The sequence below is a fragment of the Coloeus monedula genome, assembly GCF_965178545.1.
Source record: "Coloeus monedula genome assembly, chromosome: 26".
NCBI lineage: Eukaryota > Metazoa > Chordata > Aves > Passeriformes > Corvidae > Coloeus > Coloeus monedula.
The window spans coordinates 6326416-6343268 of NC_138806.1; the positions used below are offsets into that span (position 1 = coordinate 6326416).

The following is a 16853-nucleotide window of genomic DNA, read 5'->3' on the forward strand; positions in this document are numbered from 1 at the left end:
TAAATCTGGATACCCCCCATCCCCCCGGCTTGTTTGGGGGTGCGGGGGTGGTGCCTGGCTGTGCAAGTGGCTTATTTGGGCTTTATCCCGAAGGGAAGGATCAGCCAGACGGAGGGACGGGCGGACAGCCGGCTCCTTCGCCACGTCCTGCCCCGAGCTGTGCCAAGCCCGGCCAGGCGGCTCTGGCGCCGAGTGGTTAATCCCTCCTGTGAGAGCTTAAAAATAAAAATATATGTATTTATTCTGTGTGGAAAAGGGCCTGGGCTGGGCTGGATCCCTGAATTTCAGGAATTGTAGCTATTTTCCAAGAGGGGAAAAATGACAAAAGTAAAAAAACCCAACATAAAATATTTAGAGTCAATTGGGCCCAACACATGAAAATTGACAATTTTTTAATTTTTTTTTTTTTTAATCAAAAAGCTGTTGTTGGAGTGTCTGTGCTCCAGTCCCGATTCTCCCAATGTGGTTTTGTGGCTTTTGTTACCAGCAAGGGACACCGGAGTCCTGGGAATCAGCCACAGACCCTGCAGCAGGTGGGCTGGGAATGGGGACCCCCCAAATGCCCATCCCAACAACCCCCCTCACTCCTTGCCCTTCCCAGGCCTCGCTTCTGACCACAGGAATTTTTTATTTGCTGTTACTTGTGTCAATGAATATTTTTTGGGAATAAAGCTGCAGGTTTTTGCTTTTCCATGCTTTCAGTGCGCAAACAGTGACAACATCCCACTGGGCACTGCCAGCAGATCCCGGAGTGTCCGGTGTCCCCTGCCCATGGATGGCATGGAGCACCCTGTGATGCTGCAGGCACTGGGGCTCTCCCTTTCCAGGGGTGATGCTCCACCGTGATCCCCCTCTGGAGCTCCATGCTCCCCCCTCCTCATTAGCAACCAATTAATTAGCATTTATTTCCCCCTCGTTACTCCTGACCTTCCCTAATTCCCCCCTCCATTTCCCAGGGCTGAGGCAAGTTCAAAGAAGAGCTTGACCTAAATTCCCAACCCCAAACCGGGCTGGATCCCGCGGCAGTGACCTCGCTGCCATCTCCCAGGGAACAACAAACTCTTCCCAGGGTGGAAAACGTGAGGGGTGGGTGCAGGCAGATGCTGGCCTCCATCGCCGATATTTGGGGGCAGGATGGCGCATTTGGAGCCCTCCGGATGGCACACGTCGTGGCTCGTCCATGTGAGGCCGGCACAGGGATGGGAGCTCCCGGCTCTGTGGGCCTTGGGCTGGGAAGCACCATCCGTGTGCTTCCTTCTCTGGAAAACTCGGGCTAGCAGCTGTGCCGGGCTTGGGAAAACCTGGTGGCCACACTGGGGTTTATCCCAGCCCCTCAGAGAGGCTTTGGCGTTCCAGTTGGGAGCGATCCTGGATGCTGCTCCCAATTCCTGCCCCATGGAAAGGCTGGGGGCGAACGGGCACGGCCCTTCCCACGGCCCCGCTGACGGAGCCGGTGTCGCCCATTCATTAATGGGATTATGGATAATCGGGGTCAATCCAGTGCCAGGGGCTGGGGGAGGGGCGGGGGCTGCTCTGTGCCCTGCGCCAGCAGCACTGGATCGGGGTGTTCCCAATCCCCCTGGAATGGGGACAGCCGTGGCAGTGGATGGTGGCAGGATGCACTCCCGGGGTGCAGGGAGGTGGAGGGGGATCAGCTTCCTGGGATGGCTCCTGGGAGCATCCTGGAATGGCCGCAGAGAACACCCAGGGATGGTTGTGGGGAGCGTTCCGGAATGCTGGAATGCAGCGAGGATCTTGGGATTTTGGGGTTCAGTGAGCATCCCAGGATACCGTGACAAGGATCCTGGTACAGCTGCACTCTGCATTCTGGGGGGATGGACACCTCCAAAGATGCTGCTGCTCTCTTTTGGGGGGGGAATTAAGGCACCACCCCAGAAAATTCCGAGCTGGAAAGAAAACACCCATTTCCTGTCTGATTTTATTAATTTTTTTATTAAAGCCTGATACAGAGGTGTGGGGAAGGGAAGCAGAAACCCCCAAAGATGGAAACATTTTTATTTCAGACACATAATTAATAAAACTAAACCAACCCAAACACGAGGCAGCGCAGCCCTGGGTGTGGCTGCCCCTTCCCACCCCCCCACGCTGATTTTGGGGTTCCCCGCTCTGATTTATGCAAAAAGGAGCAAATTTGGAGCCTGATCTGGTGCCCTGCACCCTGGTCACAACCAACCCTTGGGGCTGCCCAGGGCAGAATCAGCCCTGGCAGGAGCAGGGGATGCTCAGCTGGGTTGGGAGCAATCCCAAGGGAAATGGGGTAAGATTTGGTCAGCAAGCAAGGGAAAAATCAAGGAAAAACTACATGGATTTACCTGAAACGCTATGAAAATAAAGAGGACTAATAAACTAACTAACACCAACTTATTAGTTAAATGACGCTGCCAGACTGGTCCATAGAGTTTAGGCCCTCACCAGGGTCCTTTAAAATCATCTTTTCTAGAAAATTCTAGATTTTGCTATAATTCTCTAATATATACACACACGCACATGGCCCCACTGCGGTGGGGGCAAACCAGCCCGAAAAATAAATTACAAACCCCCCCGGTAGCATCAAATATACAGATCACTCCTTGCAGCCACTTTTTTTTTTCTCTTTTTCCTTTTTTTTTTTTTTTTTCATTTTTAAGGTGCTTTTTTTTTTTAAATTTTGCTTGGCTCTAAGTGAATTCTACCCGCAGAAGCATCAGCATAATTAAAAGTGGGTTTTTTTGGTGTATTTTTAGCATGATTGTTTTCGCTGTAAATGTATAAACCCCCTCGCTGGACTGTTTACATCCCGACTCTGGGACGTGCTGGGAGTGCAGCGGAGCAGCTGCAAAGATCCCAGGGAGCAAGCGGTGGAGAAAACGGGAGAAGGGCTCCACAGGGCAAAGGGTCTGTCCCAGCTTGTTGAAAGTTTATCTGGGGAGAGGGGCTGGGCTGGGGGTGCTCCCCCAGGGGGGTGACAGTGGGGAGGACCCCATCCTGCTGTATCTCTGTCCCCGCCTTCCTCCTCCCTCCAGGCTCCAGCGTCTTCCTCCGGCTCCTTCCCACGCCGGGTGCCTGGTGGTGGCCTTGGGGATGGGACAGTGACACATCCCACCTTGCCACGGGTGGAGGGTGGCTCGTGGGACCCTCCCCCAACCCAGGCGACCCCTTCCCCAGCGGGCGGCAAAGTGGGGGTGAGATCACATTATCCAAAATATTTTTAAAAATAGACAAAAAAAAAAGGGAAAACCAAAAAAGGCTCCATTCCCAGGGTGGGCACATGGGGACTGTGTCCCCAGATCCTTCTTGGTTGCCCGGTGGCCCCAGGATGGCAGCAGTGGAGAGGGAAGCAGGGCTGGGGGGGCATCAGGGGGCCAGGGCCGGCCCTTAACTGGGCATCTGCACCTCGTCGTACACGTCCGTCCCCTCCGCCTCCTCAAAGGTCACCACGGCGTCATCCGCGTCCAGCTGGAGAGGGGAGAGGCCGTGAGGGGACAGGGATGGGGACAGGGGATGGAGACAGGGACACTGACAGGGATGGAGACGGAGATGGGGGCTGGTGGGGATATGGGAATAGGGGCAGCAATGAGGCTGGGGAAAGGGGTGGGGATGGGGACAGGAATGGGGCAGGGATGGGGTGAGGATGGGGGCACGGGTGGGGTGAGGGACGCAGATGGGGACAGAGATGGGGATGCAGACAGAGGGAAGATGGAGACGGGGATGGGGGGGACAATAGGGACAGGGATGAGGCAGGGACAGGGATGGGGATGAGGACGGGAACGGGAACAGGGACAGAGGTGGGGCTGGGGACAGAGATGGGTGTGCCAGGGCTGCGTACACATTTGAGCTCGATGTCCCGGAAGATCTTGGGGAGCAGGAAGCGCCGCAGGGGTACGGTGAGGATGAGGACAAAGGGCAGGGCCAGCGAGGCCGGCGTGGATTTCACCACCCACAGCACCACAAGGAAGATGATCTGGGTGAAGGTAAAGAGGTGCATCCTCCAAGTCTTCACCTGTGGGACGAGAAGCTGAGGGTTGAGGATGGGGACAGCATCCCACACCCTTCCCGAGGTGTTGGCTGCTGGGGGGAGCAGGAGCAGCGTCCCAAGGAGCCCAGCGAAGTTCAGCGCTGAAGGAGGAGGCTCTCTGGGGAGCCCCGAGCAGTTGCAGGGGTGTCGCAACCCAGGACACCCCCAAACCCATGGCCACCCATCAGGGTCACACAGGGCTCACTCACCCGAGTGACATAGGGCTCATCGGGGTGGTACTTGGGGGGCTTCAGCAGGAGCAGGATGCGGTCGAAGAGCTGGATGCCGAAGAGGGAGGTGACCCCCATGTAGAGGAAGATGCCGAAGAGCACGGCCAGAGGGATGAACTTCAGGATGGGCTCCATCAGGATGGAGACACCTGCGGTGGAGAAGGAAAGGTTGGGGAGAGTCCCTGGGGACCCCCCACCCTCACTGCCCATTTGGGGACCCCTCCCCAGCTCACCGATGAGCACGGCCACCAACAGGCCACTGATGCGCTGCTCCTTGACCTCCAGGATCTGGGATTTCTCGCCCGGAGCAGAGGTCTTGCTCATGACAGTGAGGGCATTGGCGTGGGTGATGGTGCGGACGGTGGTGGCACTGAGCCAGGGCATCCCGAAAAGGGCCGCCAGCCCCCCCATGGCCACGATCAGCAGCAGGTCCAGGTGGAAGCCTGTGCCCTTCACCAGTTTCCTCTCAGGCTTGCTGACGATGAGGCTGTGGGGACACAGGGACGAGTTGGTGATGCAGCACCCCGGGGAGGTCCCCTCTATTCCCAACCCACCTGGCACCCCACAGCCCTCCCCTGCCCATATCTCCGTCCTCACGTGGTGATCTGTGTCTCGAGGAAGATGAGGATGAAGACCAGAAGGGCGGGAATCACGGAGGCGAACATCATCCAGATGGGGAATGGGGACTCCTTCCCCATGGGGTGGATAAACCAGCCCCGGGCAGACGAGTTGGTGACCTGCAGCCCTTTGGGGACACTCAGTTTCTGGATGGGAGCAGAGATGGGGAGTGAGGGGTGGAACACAGGGACGAGCATCTGCTCCCACATCCCCATTCCCCCCAGCCCTGCCCTCCTAGACCTGGGTGTACGTGTCCTTGATGAAGAAGTCGGCCAGTGCCATGATGAAGATGGAAATGGGCACCCCGAAGTCCCCAATCAAGCGCCGGACCTGTGGGGACACCGTGAGAAACCCTGAGTGGCCCCCCCAGCCCAGGGGGTTCCCCCATTGCAGGAACCTGCGATGACTTTGCACGGCCTCAGCCACTGAACCCCCGCTTTGCCCCCAGGGCAGTGGGATGGGGGACGCCACCGTGTCCCCCTGTCCTCACCTTGCCAGGCAGGAAGGAGCTGTTCTTGAACTTGCGGAGGAAGAAGGCCAGGAAGAAGGTGCCGGCCATGAGGACGAGGGACAGCAGCGCCGTGTTGGGCTCCGGCACCCCGGGCTGGAAGTCGGGCTGCACGTTGTACTGCCGACTCAGAGGGTGATCCTTGAAAATCTGGGGAGGGAAGAGGACAGAGTGAGGGAGGGTGGGGATGGGGATCCCCTGCACCCTCCTGCCATAGTGGGAGCCCTGTGGCACCATCCCGATGGGTGCAGGATGTGAGCCAGGGGCTGGGTGAGGCTGAGAGCTCAGCACAGGCTGAGCAGGGGCGTTTTCAGGGTTGATTTTCTGGGTGGTTTTGGAAGCGGGGATGGAGCAAGGGGTGGGTGGCACAGTGGGGATGGACACGTGTGCCCCAAAATCCCTCTGTGGAGAGAAGCATGGATTACAGAATTACAGAATAGTTAGCACTGGAAGGGGCCTCACAAACTGGGAAACACCTGGAAAAGGGAAGAAAACACCAGTAGACTCCATCCCTCACCTGCATCCCACTTTTTCTATGGAAACCCGGGTGATAACCGCAATCTAACCCCCCCTTCCCCACCGTGGGACCCCCGTGCCCCTCACCGTGACCAGCTTGGAGAAGGTCTCAAAGATGAAGATGAGGGAGATGAGGAAGGAGAAGATCTCCTGGGTGTAGCGGGACAGGTAGCGCACCAGGAAGCTGCCCTCGCAGGCCACCACCACCAGCACCAGCAGGATCAGCCAGAAGCCGATCCAGACCCGGCCCACGATGTATTCCAAGCCATTGCTGCTGCAGAACTGGGGAGCCAGAGGGCACAGCCCTGTCAGTCCCCTGGAGCCCCTGGCACGGGCACCCAGGTGGGCTGCACCCATGGTGGCTCCACGCTGCCTTCCTGGGATGGGGATGGTGGCACCTCGGTGTGGCAGGACCCCGTGGGATCGCCCACCCAGCAGCACCTGCCTGCCATCCCCTGTGTGGTGTCACCCACGTGGGGTCAGCTGTTTGGCATCACCTCACATCACCCCAGGGCCACCGCCCGGATCGCTCTGCCTGGCTGGTGTCATCCCTGGGTGCTCACACGCGTGGCATCACCCCCGTACACCCTCCATGTGCCATCCCCCCTGTGCCATCCCCCACGCAGCTGCGCTCTCTCCCTGTCCCAGGGCTGGTGGAGACACCCCAAGCTCGCTGTGGGGACGGCTGGCGGCAGCTGGGGGGCACCCAGGGGCGCAGGGGACACCCACCGAGTAAAAGGCTTCCTCAAAGACGAGGAGGGGTCCCGAGAAGCCGACGACAAGGAGGGGCTGGGCGCTGAGGAGGCTGAAGAGCACGCACTGCACACAGGTGGAGATGAGCAGCTCCGACACCCCCATCATCCCCTTGGTCTTCTCACCTGGCGGGGAGCGGAGCTGGTGGGAGCCGGGCTGGGGGACAGCGCTGTGCCCCCATCCCGCACCCCTCGGCACCGGGATTAGGGACCATAGTCCCCCAGGAGCATCCCCATGGGATGGTGGAGAAGGCGGAGACACCCCCAGCCCCACGCCCAGCTGGGGGGACATCCCCGTCCCCGGGGGTGCCCCAGCCTGTCCCTCCCATTACCCAGCAAGCCTCCGAAGGTGATGGCGGGTGACAGCGCTGCGAAGTAGATGAAGATGACGGCGGCCAGGCACTGGGGGTTGAGGGCGTCCTTGATGTCGCTGAGATATTTGGGGTACCGGCGGCGGATGTCCCGCACTAGTCCCCCAAAAGGCCACCCCGTCCTGCGCAGGGGGTCATCGTCCTCCGCAGCCGCCGCCTCGTCCGGCCCTGGGGACACATCAGGTGGCCATGGGGGGACCCCGTGTGCAAGGGGGGTGTCCCGCCAGCCGCGGGGACAGGGGATTGCGGGGGGGCTGGGGTGGTCCCCACCGTACCCAGATCTTTAAGGAAGTCCCCGATGTGCAGCCTCTCGAGGGGTTGGTAGCGCCGTCGGAGCAGCTCCCGCTGCAGCGGGACCAGGGCGCGGAGCAGCTGTTCGTTGGGGGTCTCGGTGGGCGGCAGGACAATGCTGGCATCCAGGAAATCCTCCACGCCCCGCACCAGGTCCTGCCGGGCCTCGGCCAGGTAGGCGTCCTGGCGAAACACCTGCAGGGCGGCCCCGGAACTCAGCCAGCGCCGGCACCCCGGGTGCTGCTGGGCACCCGCCGGCCCCTGAGTGTCCCCGTGGGGACACGGGGATGAGGGGGGACGTGGGAACATGGGCCTGGGGATAGGGGGACACAGGGAGGTGAGGACAGAGGCATGGGAACTTGGGGATAAGGTGGGAGATGGGGGGACAGGGGCTTGGGGACAGGGGTGTGGGAGCCAGGCACTCTCAGGCACAGGGTGGGATTGTTGGGGTGTCCTGTGCAGGGCCAGGAGTTGGACTTGATGATCCTTGTGGGTCCCTTCCCACTCAGGATATTCCATGAGTCTGTGATTCTGTGCTTGCTTGGACACGTGGGGACAAGGGCACATGGTGGCACATGGGTACATAGGGATCAGAGAGGGACATGGCACAGGGGGACAAGCTGCAGCCCCAGGGATGGGGAGTCCGGGGTGCTCGGGGGGCTGGTGGTGGGTGACCCGTACCCTCTCGGACATCATGGTGGCGATGGCACGGCCGATCTCGTGGTAGCTGATTTGAGGGGTGTCGGGCCCCAGGACCACGATGAGGAAGCGGACGGGGAGGGACACATCGAGGACACCGTCCAGTGTCACCGCATCCTTCAGGCGCACAAAGGCCAGCATTGGCTGCTCCAGGAAGGCTGCACAGCCTGGGGGGAGGATGGGATGGGACAGGGATCATGGGAGACCATGCACAGGGACACAGGGTGTGGGGACATGGGGACATGGGAGCACAGAGACACGGGGACATCAAAACATGGGGACGTCAGGAATGGAGATGAGGTGACACAGAGGCGTGGGGGTGTGGGGTGACAAAGAGAATGGGAGAGGGGCACAAAGACATGAGGTCACTGAGACAGGGTAAGTGGGCATGCAAGTACAGGGACATGGGTCACGGGGACATGGAGACACGAGGATAGGTGGGCATGGGAGTATGGGGACACTGGGACACAGGGGACAGAGAGACATGAAGACATGGGGACAAGGGCCATGGGGACATGGGGAGAGGGGCCCAGAGAGCAACGCTGAGCGGCAGCAGGCGGCGGCGAGAGCTGAGGATGGGGAGAGGCAAAAAAGGCACAAGAAAAGCAGTGCGTGAGCGAGCGCAGCGAGGGGCACGTGGCAAAGCTCCCCCTGCACCCCCTGGCCCTGCAACCCCGACCCAGCACCCACCATCCCACTGACCACTCACCCACAAGGACCAGGGTGGCCTCGGCACCCTCTGGGATTGTCTCCAGGAGTTGGGGTTTGGGGACCCCACTCTGTTGCAGGCAGATGGATGGGAGGAATCAGCCAGCCAGCCTTGATGGCTGTCCTCCAAGGTCCCCTGTGTCCCCTGTGTATCCTGCACGTCCCCCCCCCGCCCCTGCGTGTCACCCACCACGCCCTGCATGTTCCCCTGCATGTCCCCCTCCATTCCCAGCATGTCCCCCTCCATCCCATGTCCCTTCTTCTGTTTCCTGCATATCCCCCTACATCTCCTGCATGTCCCCCACTGTTCCTGAGTCTCCCTCTCTGTCCCCCGGTGTCCCCCACTGTTCCCTGTGTGTCCCCCTCTGCAGGTGTGTGTGCACAGCTGCGTGTGCACCTGCGTGTGCCCAGGTGTCTGTACCCTGTGTGCATCTCCCAGCCCCAGACCCCAGTGCCCCCAGTGCCCCCCGTGCCCCCCATCCCCGCTCACCTGCTCCCTCCCTGCCATCCTACTCATCTCCACAGGCCGCTGCTCCCTCAGAAGCGGCCGCTCCACGTCCGCCCGCGTGGTGCCCGAGCGCTGCACCAGCGCCGGCGGCATCGTCCACACCGACTCATCCTCAGTGGGGTGGCTGAAAACATCAGGGGCGGGGATCAGACACCCCAGTGCCACCAATTCCCCTCCAGACAGCTCCAGCCCCGTGGGTGTGCAGGTATCCCCAAAGGGGGCTGAGGGGCAGAGCTTTCCCCCCCCCGAGCCCGGCTCCATCTGGACACGCTGGGGAGGATCCCAGACCCCGGGACCCACCCTGGGACCACCGGCCCTGGCTGTACCTGTGGCGCAGGAGCAGCGTCCTCATGACATCGTCTCGGTCCTGCGGCTTCATCTGCCCCTCGTAGATCAGCTGGTCGAGGAGGATGTGGACGATGGCCGGCAGCGAGGTGGCCTCCACATTGAGGAGAATGGCACCTGTGGGGACAGCACTGTCACCATCCAGCCAGCGCGGGGTCCTCGCCACCCTCCTGGCGGTCCCCAGAGGTGTCCCCACCTTTGTTCAAAGCCCGGCGGATCTCCAGGAGGCTGTGGTAGGTCAGGAAGGAGAGATGGGGCTGGCTCCAGTCCCCCGATTCCTGGAAGTCCTCCTCCAGCCTGAGCCAGTGGCCGGCCTCCATCCAGCACAAGTCCTTTGCATTGTCCAGGACCAGCTCGTGCAGCTCCACATATCCCTGCAGCCAGATTTGGAGGGGTCAGGGAGCCCCAGCCACACTGGGGACGCCCAGGACACCCAGCATCCCCCCACAGTGCCCTGGTATCCCCTGGGCTGAGTTGTGGGGTTGGTCCCTGGGTGGCCACAGTCCACCCACCCCAGGAATGGGGAGGGAATGGGGGTCCCTGGGGCAGCACCCACCTCATGGGTGTTCTGCTGGGACAGGAGCCTCCTGCTCCCCGTTGCCTCCAGGTCCACATCGGTCACTGACACAGCTGCAAATGGAGCCACCAATGCGTTAGCCGGTCCCTGCCCCGGCCCGGACCCCTCTGGGGTCTGCTTGAAGTGCGTCCTGTCATCACCCCCATCCCAGCCCCCTTTGGGGTCGCCTGGACGTGTCTCCTTCTCCATTATCCTCACCCCAGACCCAGCTGGAGTTTGCTGGACGTGCCCCTCCGTCACCCCCCGTCCTGCCGGTGCCCACCTCGGTCCCGTCACATCCCCACAGCCCGGCCCCTGGGGCAGGGTGACAGTCTGGCGACATCACCGGGGCTGGGATGGGGACGGGGCTCGTGGCCACCGCCCTGCCACCGGCACAGCCCCAGCACGGAGCACCATCACTGGGATGGGGACACGGGGACAGCACATCCCCGGCCAGCCAGACCCCCGAGGTGTCCCTGTCCCCGTCCCCTGCCTACCTGCGGCCCCCCCTGCGCTCCCCATGTCCCCGCGGCTCCGTCCCTCTAAAGTGGGGACCGATCCCCGCGGCCGCCCTGTGTGCACCGTAAATCCCGCAGCACTTCCTTTGCTGACAGTAAACACCAGCACGGCTCCCGCCCGCCCGCTGTCACCCGCCGTGGGGACAGGCTCACCCCGTCCCCTCCGCCCTCGACGGGGATCACCGCGGTCCCCTCGCCGTCCCCAGCCAGGTCACCCGGCGGGGCCATGCTGCAGGAGCCGCATCCCGCCCTGCCGGGGGAAGGATGCTGCGCCCATGGGATCAGGGATGGGGCGCGTCCCCTGCCACTGTGTCCCCGACAGTGTTGGCCGTGGCACGTGGGCACGAGCGTGTCCTCGTCCCTGCCCGCCGCCACCGCCACCGAGCCGCCCGGCGCCAGCCAGCGTTCAGCCCCAAGTGGTTCTTGTCCTCACCCCAAACAAAGACTTTATTTATCCTCAATCAGTGGGCGATTACGGGCAAGTGGCAGCGGTCACCCCGCGGCGTGCCCTGACGCCCGGGCGGCCGTCACCCCGCGGAGGGGGGGACAGGGGGGTGGCAGAACCGGGACGGGCAGCGCGATGGAGGGCTGGGGTAGGGGGGACGCCGGGGCTGGGCTTTGTCCCCCAGGGCCCCCGCGGTCACTCACGCTGCCCTTCGCCACGGCTGGGGTGTCCCGGGGGGGCCCCGGCCGAGCGCCTCTTCCCGTCCAGGTCATAAAATCCCCGGCGGCCGGGCAGAAACTGGCTGCAAAACACACACCGCGGGCACGGGGGGTCAGCGCCGGGCACCGCGGGTGCCACCAGCCTCCCCCGGTGGTGCCAGTCGGGCAGGCAGAGCCCCCGCCCCGATTTGGGGACTCACCGCAGGGGCTTCATCTCCTCGGCCCTGGCCCTCCACGCCTGCAGGGGGGACCCGATGCCAGCGCCGGCCCCTGCGCAGAACAGGCGGCAGCGTTACCCCATCTGTGTCACCCCAACGGGGGACTCGAGCCCAAACACCTCCTCAGGGTGGCAGCTCCGAAACAACCGTGCCTGGGGCAAGGGGATGCTCGGCAGCACGCAGACCTCCAAACTCCCCTCACCTCCCTCCCCGGGGGCTCAGGGACCTCGGGGGTCCCCAGGCTCAGCCCCACTTCGGGTACCCACAGCCCTGGCGCTGGAGGTGGCACCTCACGGCTCCAGGGCTTTGGCAAAGGGAGTCGCTGCCTTTGGGTGATGCCACCCTGAGGGTGGGTGTCCCTGCCTGACCCCGCGCCGCGAGCGAGCCCCGCTGCCAGTGCCGTGCTGGCACCCAGGAAGCGCATCCATGCAAGACGTCTGTGCAACGCTGTGCCCGTGCAACACATCTGTGCAGCCCATGCAACGCGCCTGTGCCATGCAACGCGCCTGTGCCATGCAACGCGCCTGTGCCATGCTGGCACCCATGCAACGAGGTGCCAAAACGCCATGTGTGCCCATGAGAAGCCAGCAGCCATGAACAGCCATGTCCATGCACTGCTGGTGCCCGTGCCACACCCCTGTGCCGTGCTGGTGTCCCTACACCACAAAACTCTGCTGCCCACCCAATGGGTGACCTTGAGCCACTGGTGCCCCTGGGTGCAATGCTGGCACCCAGCTGGTGCCATCGTCCCTGCAAAGCTGTCACCCGTGTAATGCCATTGTCACATATGCAACACAGTCACTTCTGCGGCACCGGTGCTGTGTGACACACCCATGCTCTGCCACTCCCGTGCAGTGCTGGCACCCCTGTGACACTGGTGCCCATGCAATGCCACCTCTGTGCAGCACTGGTGCCCACCCTGCCAGTGCCCCCTGGCACCCCAGGAGCCACTCACTGCTCATCTCGCCCAGTGACAGGTGAGAGCTCTTTAGGCCGGGGTCCTCGTAGCCTTCGGGGTCCAGGCTCCTCCTCATGCCCTCCTCGTAGGACTCCTGTGGGACAGAGAGAAGGAGGTCAGCAGGGTCCGGCACCCCCAACGCCTCGCCGGGGCCGTGCCGGGGCGCAGCGGCGGAGCCGGGGCAGGGGGCCGGGTGTCCCTACCTGGCCGGGCCCCTCCATGGCTCCGGGCTCGGCCCCCGCTGCTGCCTCGGCGCGTCCCGGAGCTCAGCCCGGTGCCACCATAACCCAGCGCTCTGCGGGGCGGGCGCGGGGGAAACGAGAGAGAACACGTTAGCAGAGAGCAGGGCACCTCTCGGTGCCCCGGGGACTGGGGTTTGTCCCCTGGAATGGGGCTGGGGCTGGACGCCGTGGCCGTTCCCGCAACCCCTGCCTGCCTAACCCGCTCCCCACGGGCTGGGAGGTTCTGGGGTTGGGGGTCCCCGGGGAAGTCATGCCCTGCCCTGTCGCCATCCGGGATGGGAACCGACGTCAGGACATGGCAGAACCCCGGCAGCTTCCCACCAGGGACGTGGCATCCCGCCCTGACCCACCCACGCCCACGCACACGATGCCCTGTGCGCAGGGTCAGGTCCTGCACGGACCCACACCCGGGGGTTGGGTCCCATACGGACCCACACCCAGGGACTGGGATCCCACACGACCCTCTCGTGTGTGGGTGGGGGTCCCGTATAGTCCCCCACACACGGGCTGGGGTCCTACACAACCCCTTGCACGTGGGTGGGGGTCCTATATAGACCCACGCACATGTCTGGGGTCCTACACAGCTCCTTGCAACCCCTTGCACATGTGTGAGGGTCCTGTATAGTCCCACACCCACGGGCTGGGGTCTCACACACAGTGCCCAGGTCCCCCAGCACACGGCCCCAGCCCCTGGCAGAGCGAGGTGGGGAGAAGGGGGAAAACCGAGGCACAGCTGGACTCACGGGGCACCCCAAAACCGGGCGGGATGAGCACCTCACAGCCCCCCAGGGTGCACAGCTGGGGAGGTCCCTGCTGCTGCCCTTCCACCAGCACCCAGATCCTCTGCCTGCACCCCCAGGTGACCCCCTGTGTCCCCTGTCCTCCCCTGCGTGTCCCCTGCCCCCCCCCCGGCCCCCGCAGCTGCCCCGGGGCTGTGCCGCGGGACAACCGCCAGGGGGCGCCCTGCCCCGCACTCCGCCCCCCAAATCCGCCCCGGGGCAGCCCCGGAGGGACCCGGGGGTCCGGACCCCCCAAACCCCCCCACCCGTGAGCCCCCTCCCGCCCCAGCTCCGAGTCCCTGAGGAGGGGCGTCATGACCCGGGACCCCCAACCCCGCTGTTCCAGCCCCGCCGTGGGGACCCCCACAGCTCGGGGGGACGAGGGACTCCGGCTGTCCTCCGCCAGCCCGGGACAGGGACCCCACATGCGGGCTCAGGGGCAAGGTCAGGGCGTGGGCGGCTTTGGGGAGAACCAGCCCTCCCAGATCTCACCGGGGTGATGCAGGAGCTCGCTCCCGTCCGGGGGTGGCGGGAGCCGGGGTGGGGTCCCGGACACCCCGCGGGGGCCACGGGATCCCCGATGGGGCCACACGGGATCCCCGGCGGGGCGCAGGATCCTGCGGCGGGGCCGCAGGATCGACGGCCAGCCTCCGACTCGGCCGTGTCCTTCCTGCCCCGCCTGGCCCCGGGGCCGGCGGCCCCCGGCCCCCAGCCCGGCCTGTCCCGGGCCCCCCCGGCCCCCCCAGCCCCGCCGGCGGCTCTTGCATCAGCCCGGTGCGCCGGGCTGTGCCCCGCTGATAACGCCCGACACCGGGCGTCGGCCCCTGCCCCGCTCCACCCGCTGCCCCCCGCTCTGCCCCGCAGCGCCCCGGGCCGGGGTGCGGGGCCGGGGACCCGCGGGGTGCTGCGGCACCTGGCAGCGAGATCACCCGGACCCCCGAACGTATCCCTGTGCCACCCCGCGCTGTACAGAGCCCACACAGCCCCTGTGGAGCCCACGCTCCAGCCCCGGCACCGATGGAGCACGGCCTGGCCCACGAACCCCCCGGGCGTGCAGGGCCCCCCGTCCCACATCGTGTGCCTGGGATGGACTCCAACCTCCCGCACCACACACCCCACGTGCGGAGCCCGTGTCTCCCACACCGCACAGCCGACGTGGTCCCTATGGAGTCCATACATCCCACACCACCCAGGTGGCGTGGCTGGGGTCCTCCTGCAGTGGGTACAGCCACCACGGCTCCCTATGGAGTCCGTACATCCCCTGCCATGCAGTAACGTGACTCAGGCCTGGGCTCACACCTCCTACACCAAACATCCCGCACGGCTCCGCACGGAGCCCACACCCCGCACCATCCACGCCCCGTAACGGGGATCCTTCTGCCGCCACCACGGCTCCGTGGGGACCCCGCGTATCCCACCCCATCCATGGGCATGGCTGGGATCCCTCCTGCCTCCTCCCAGCCAGTACATCCCAAACCATCCACGCAACGTGGGACTGCTCCTTCCGCAATGGGCGCAGCCCCGAGGCTCCGTGTGGAGTCCATCCATCCCATGCCATCCATGCAGCACGGCAGGGATCTTTCACCCGGCAGGTGCCCAACGCGGCTCAGCACGGAGCCCATACATCCCGTGCCATCCGCGTGGCATGGCTGGCACCCCTCTGGTGGCTCCCTTTGGAGCCCATACATCCCGTGCCATCCCATGGCTGGCACCCCTCCCACCGCATGTGCCCCCTGGCTCCCTATGGAGCCCATACCCCCCATCCCGCAGCACCTCCCACCCCAACACCCTCCGCTGACGCCCCACGCCAGGGGCACCCCAGGTGCCCTCCCGGCCCCGCCATCCCCCCGCCCACCCCATCTTCCCCCTCCCAGTCCCAGGGACACCCCGAGGTGACCCCGCACCTACCCCTGGGGTGCCTCCGGACGCCCCTGCCCGCGCTCTGCCTGCGGCTGCCCGGGGTGTGAGACGCCAATGCCTGAGTCACGCTCACCTCCCTAATCTCGCCCCCCCCGGGCTCACCCGGCCCCCCCGAGGCCCCCCATAAAAACAAGGTTATCGGGGTGCAACATCTGCGGGGTGTAAAGCTGCGCCCGGCTAAGCCCCGCCTGTGTCCCGCTGTCCTGCCGTCCCTCACCCAGCCCTGGCACCCCGGGACCTGCTCCTGCTGCCCCCCTTCACCCCCCCAATCTTGTTTACCTCCGGGTTTCCCTGGAGGGAATTCCCGGGATCCCCCTGGTTGTCCCCCCCCCCCCCCTTTCTGCGGGGGTTGTGGCGTTCTCTTTTTAAAAAAAAATTGAAAAAAAGGGGGTTCCTGAGGAGGTTCCCTGGGGAGGAGGCGCGGGGGGGACACGGGGATGGGGTGTCCATCTGCTCCATGGGATTGCTGTCACTGGGGTGCCCTGGAGAGGGGTGGGATGCTTTGGAGGAGGGCGAGGGGTGTGTGTGCACACGCGTGTGGGCCTCTGCGTTAGGTGTGTGAGGCGGGCACATCCTTGCGTGTGTGCACAGCTACGGAGCTGCGCTCACACCCAGGACACCCAGGGATGTGTGTGTCTCTACGTTTGCAGCCTTTCTAAAAGGATCTCCGCCCCAAAATCCCAATCCCAAAATCCCAATCCCAGATCCCAGGGCAAGAGTGAGGTGGGGAGCCTTACACACACACACACACACACACACACAATTCCACACCAGCCCCCAGCACTTGGGGACTCCCACAGGGTCCCCCCAGCAGTGAGGTGACACCGGTGCTGTCCCCACTGTGCCAGACCACTCTGGGGCCCACCCAGGTTGGGGGCTTGGTCCCACACATTGGAGACCTGGTGGCACCCAGAGCAGGTGGAGGGGTGGTGCTGGGTCTGGGTGTCCCGATAACGGCCCCCAGCCTTATCTGGATGTTGCCAAGGGCTCCACTCCCTGCACGGCCATGGGGATTTTGGGGGTCCCTCCCCGCACTGCACCCACCTGTCCCCCAGCTGGGTTCTGTTGGCTGAGGTCCCCTTGGCAGGGGCACAGGGGGTGTGTGGCACCCTGGTGGGCACAGGGAGGTGGGACATGTCCCCATGGGGATGTCTGTCTGCTGAGGGTGACTCTGATTTATTTGGGGGCTCTGGAGGTTTGCGTGGCTGCTGTGGGATTCGCACCCCCCTCCCCTTCCCGATTTCTCTGTCACAACAACGGGGAAACTGAGGCACAGTGAAAAACGGGGGGGAGGGGGGTGCCCCCCAGCACAGTCAGCCCCCGCCCCCCCGGTGAAGGGGGTCCCTCGCCCCCCTCAGACCCCGAGGGGACGGGTGATGCTCAGCCCCCCAAAACGGGGATTGAGGCAGGGCAAGGCAAGGGGTGGCGATCTGGGCTT

At 64.1% G+C, this 16853-nt stretch overlaps 1 protein-coding gene across 5 annotated transcripts; it reads right to left on the minus strand.

The window, feature by feature from the left end:
• Positions 1 to 2060: 2060 nt before the first annotated feature.
• Positions 2061 to 15483, minus strand: SLC4A1 (solute carrier family 4 member 1 (Diego blood group)). 5 transcript variants are annotated; one of them, XM_082297313.1, is made up of 22 exons: positions 15404 to 15454; positions 12678 to 12769; positions 12472 to 12568; positions 11499 to 11568; positions 11284 to 11381; positions 10118 to 10191; positions 9758 to 9935; positions 9543 to 9678; positions 9199 to 9340; positions 8710 to 8779; positions 7983 to 8167; positions 7286 to 7496; positions 6972 to 7178; positions 6617 to 6765; positions 5975 to 6169; positions 5354 to 5521; positions 5104 to 5193; positions 4843 to 5009; positions 4479 to 4732; positions 4225 to 4394; positions 3827 to 4000; positions 2061 to 3456 (listed from the first exon to the last, which is right to left on the minus strand). In XM_082297313.1, the coding sequence occupies exons 2-22, from the start codon at positions 12693 to 12695 to the stop codon at positions 3376 to 3378; spliced, it is 2934 nt and encodes a 977-aa protein (XP_082153439.1). In that variant the 5' UTR covers positions 12696 to 12769; positions 15404 to 15454; the 3' UTR covers positions 2061 to 3375. The 5 variants fall into 5 exon arrangements, with proteins under 5 accessions (XP_082153439.1, XP_082153440.1, XP_082153441.1 ...); XM_082297314.1 differs by lacking the exon at positions 15404 to 15454 and adding an exon at positions 13988 to 14099; XM_082297315.1 differs by lacking the exon at positions 12678 to 12769 and having other exon boundaries at positions 2062 to 3456; positions 15404 to 15483.
• Positions 15484 to 16853: the final 1370 nt, after the last annotated feature.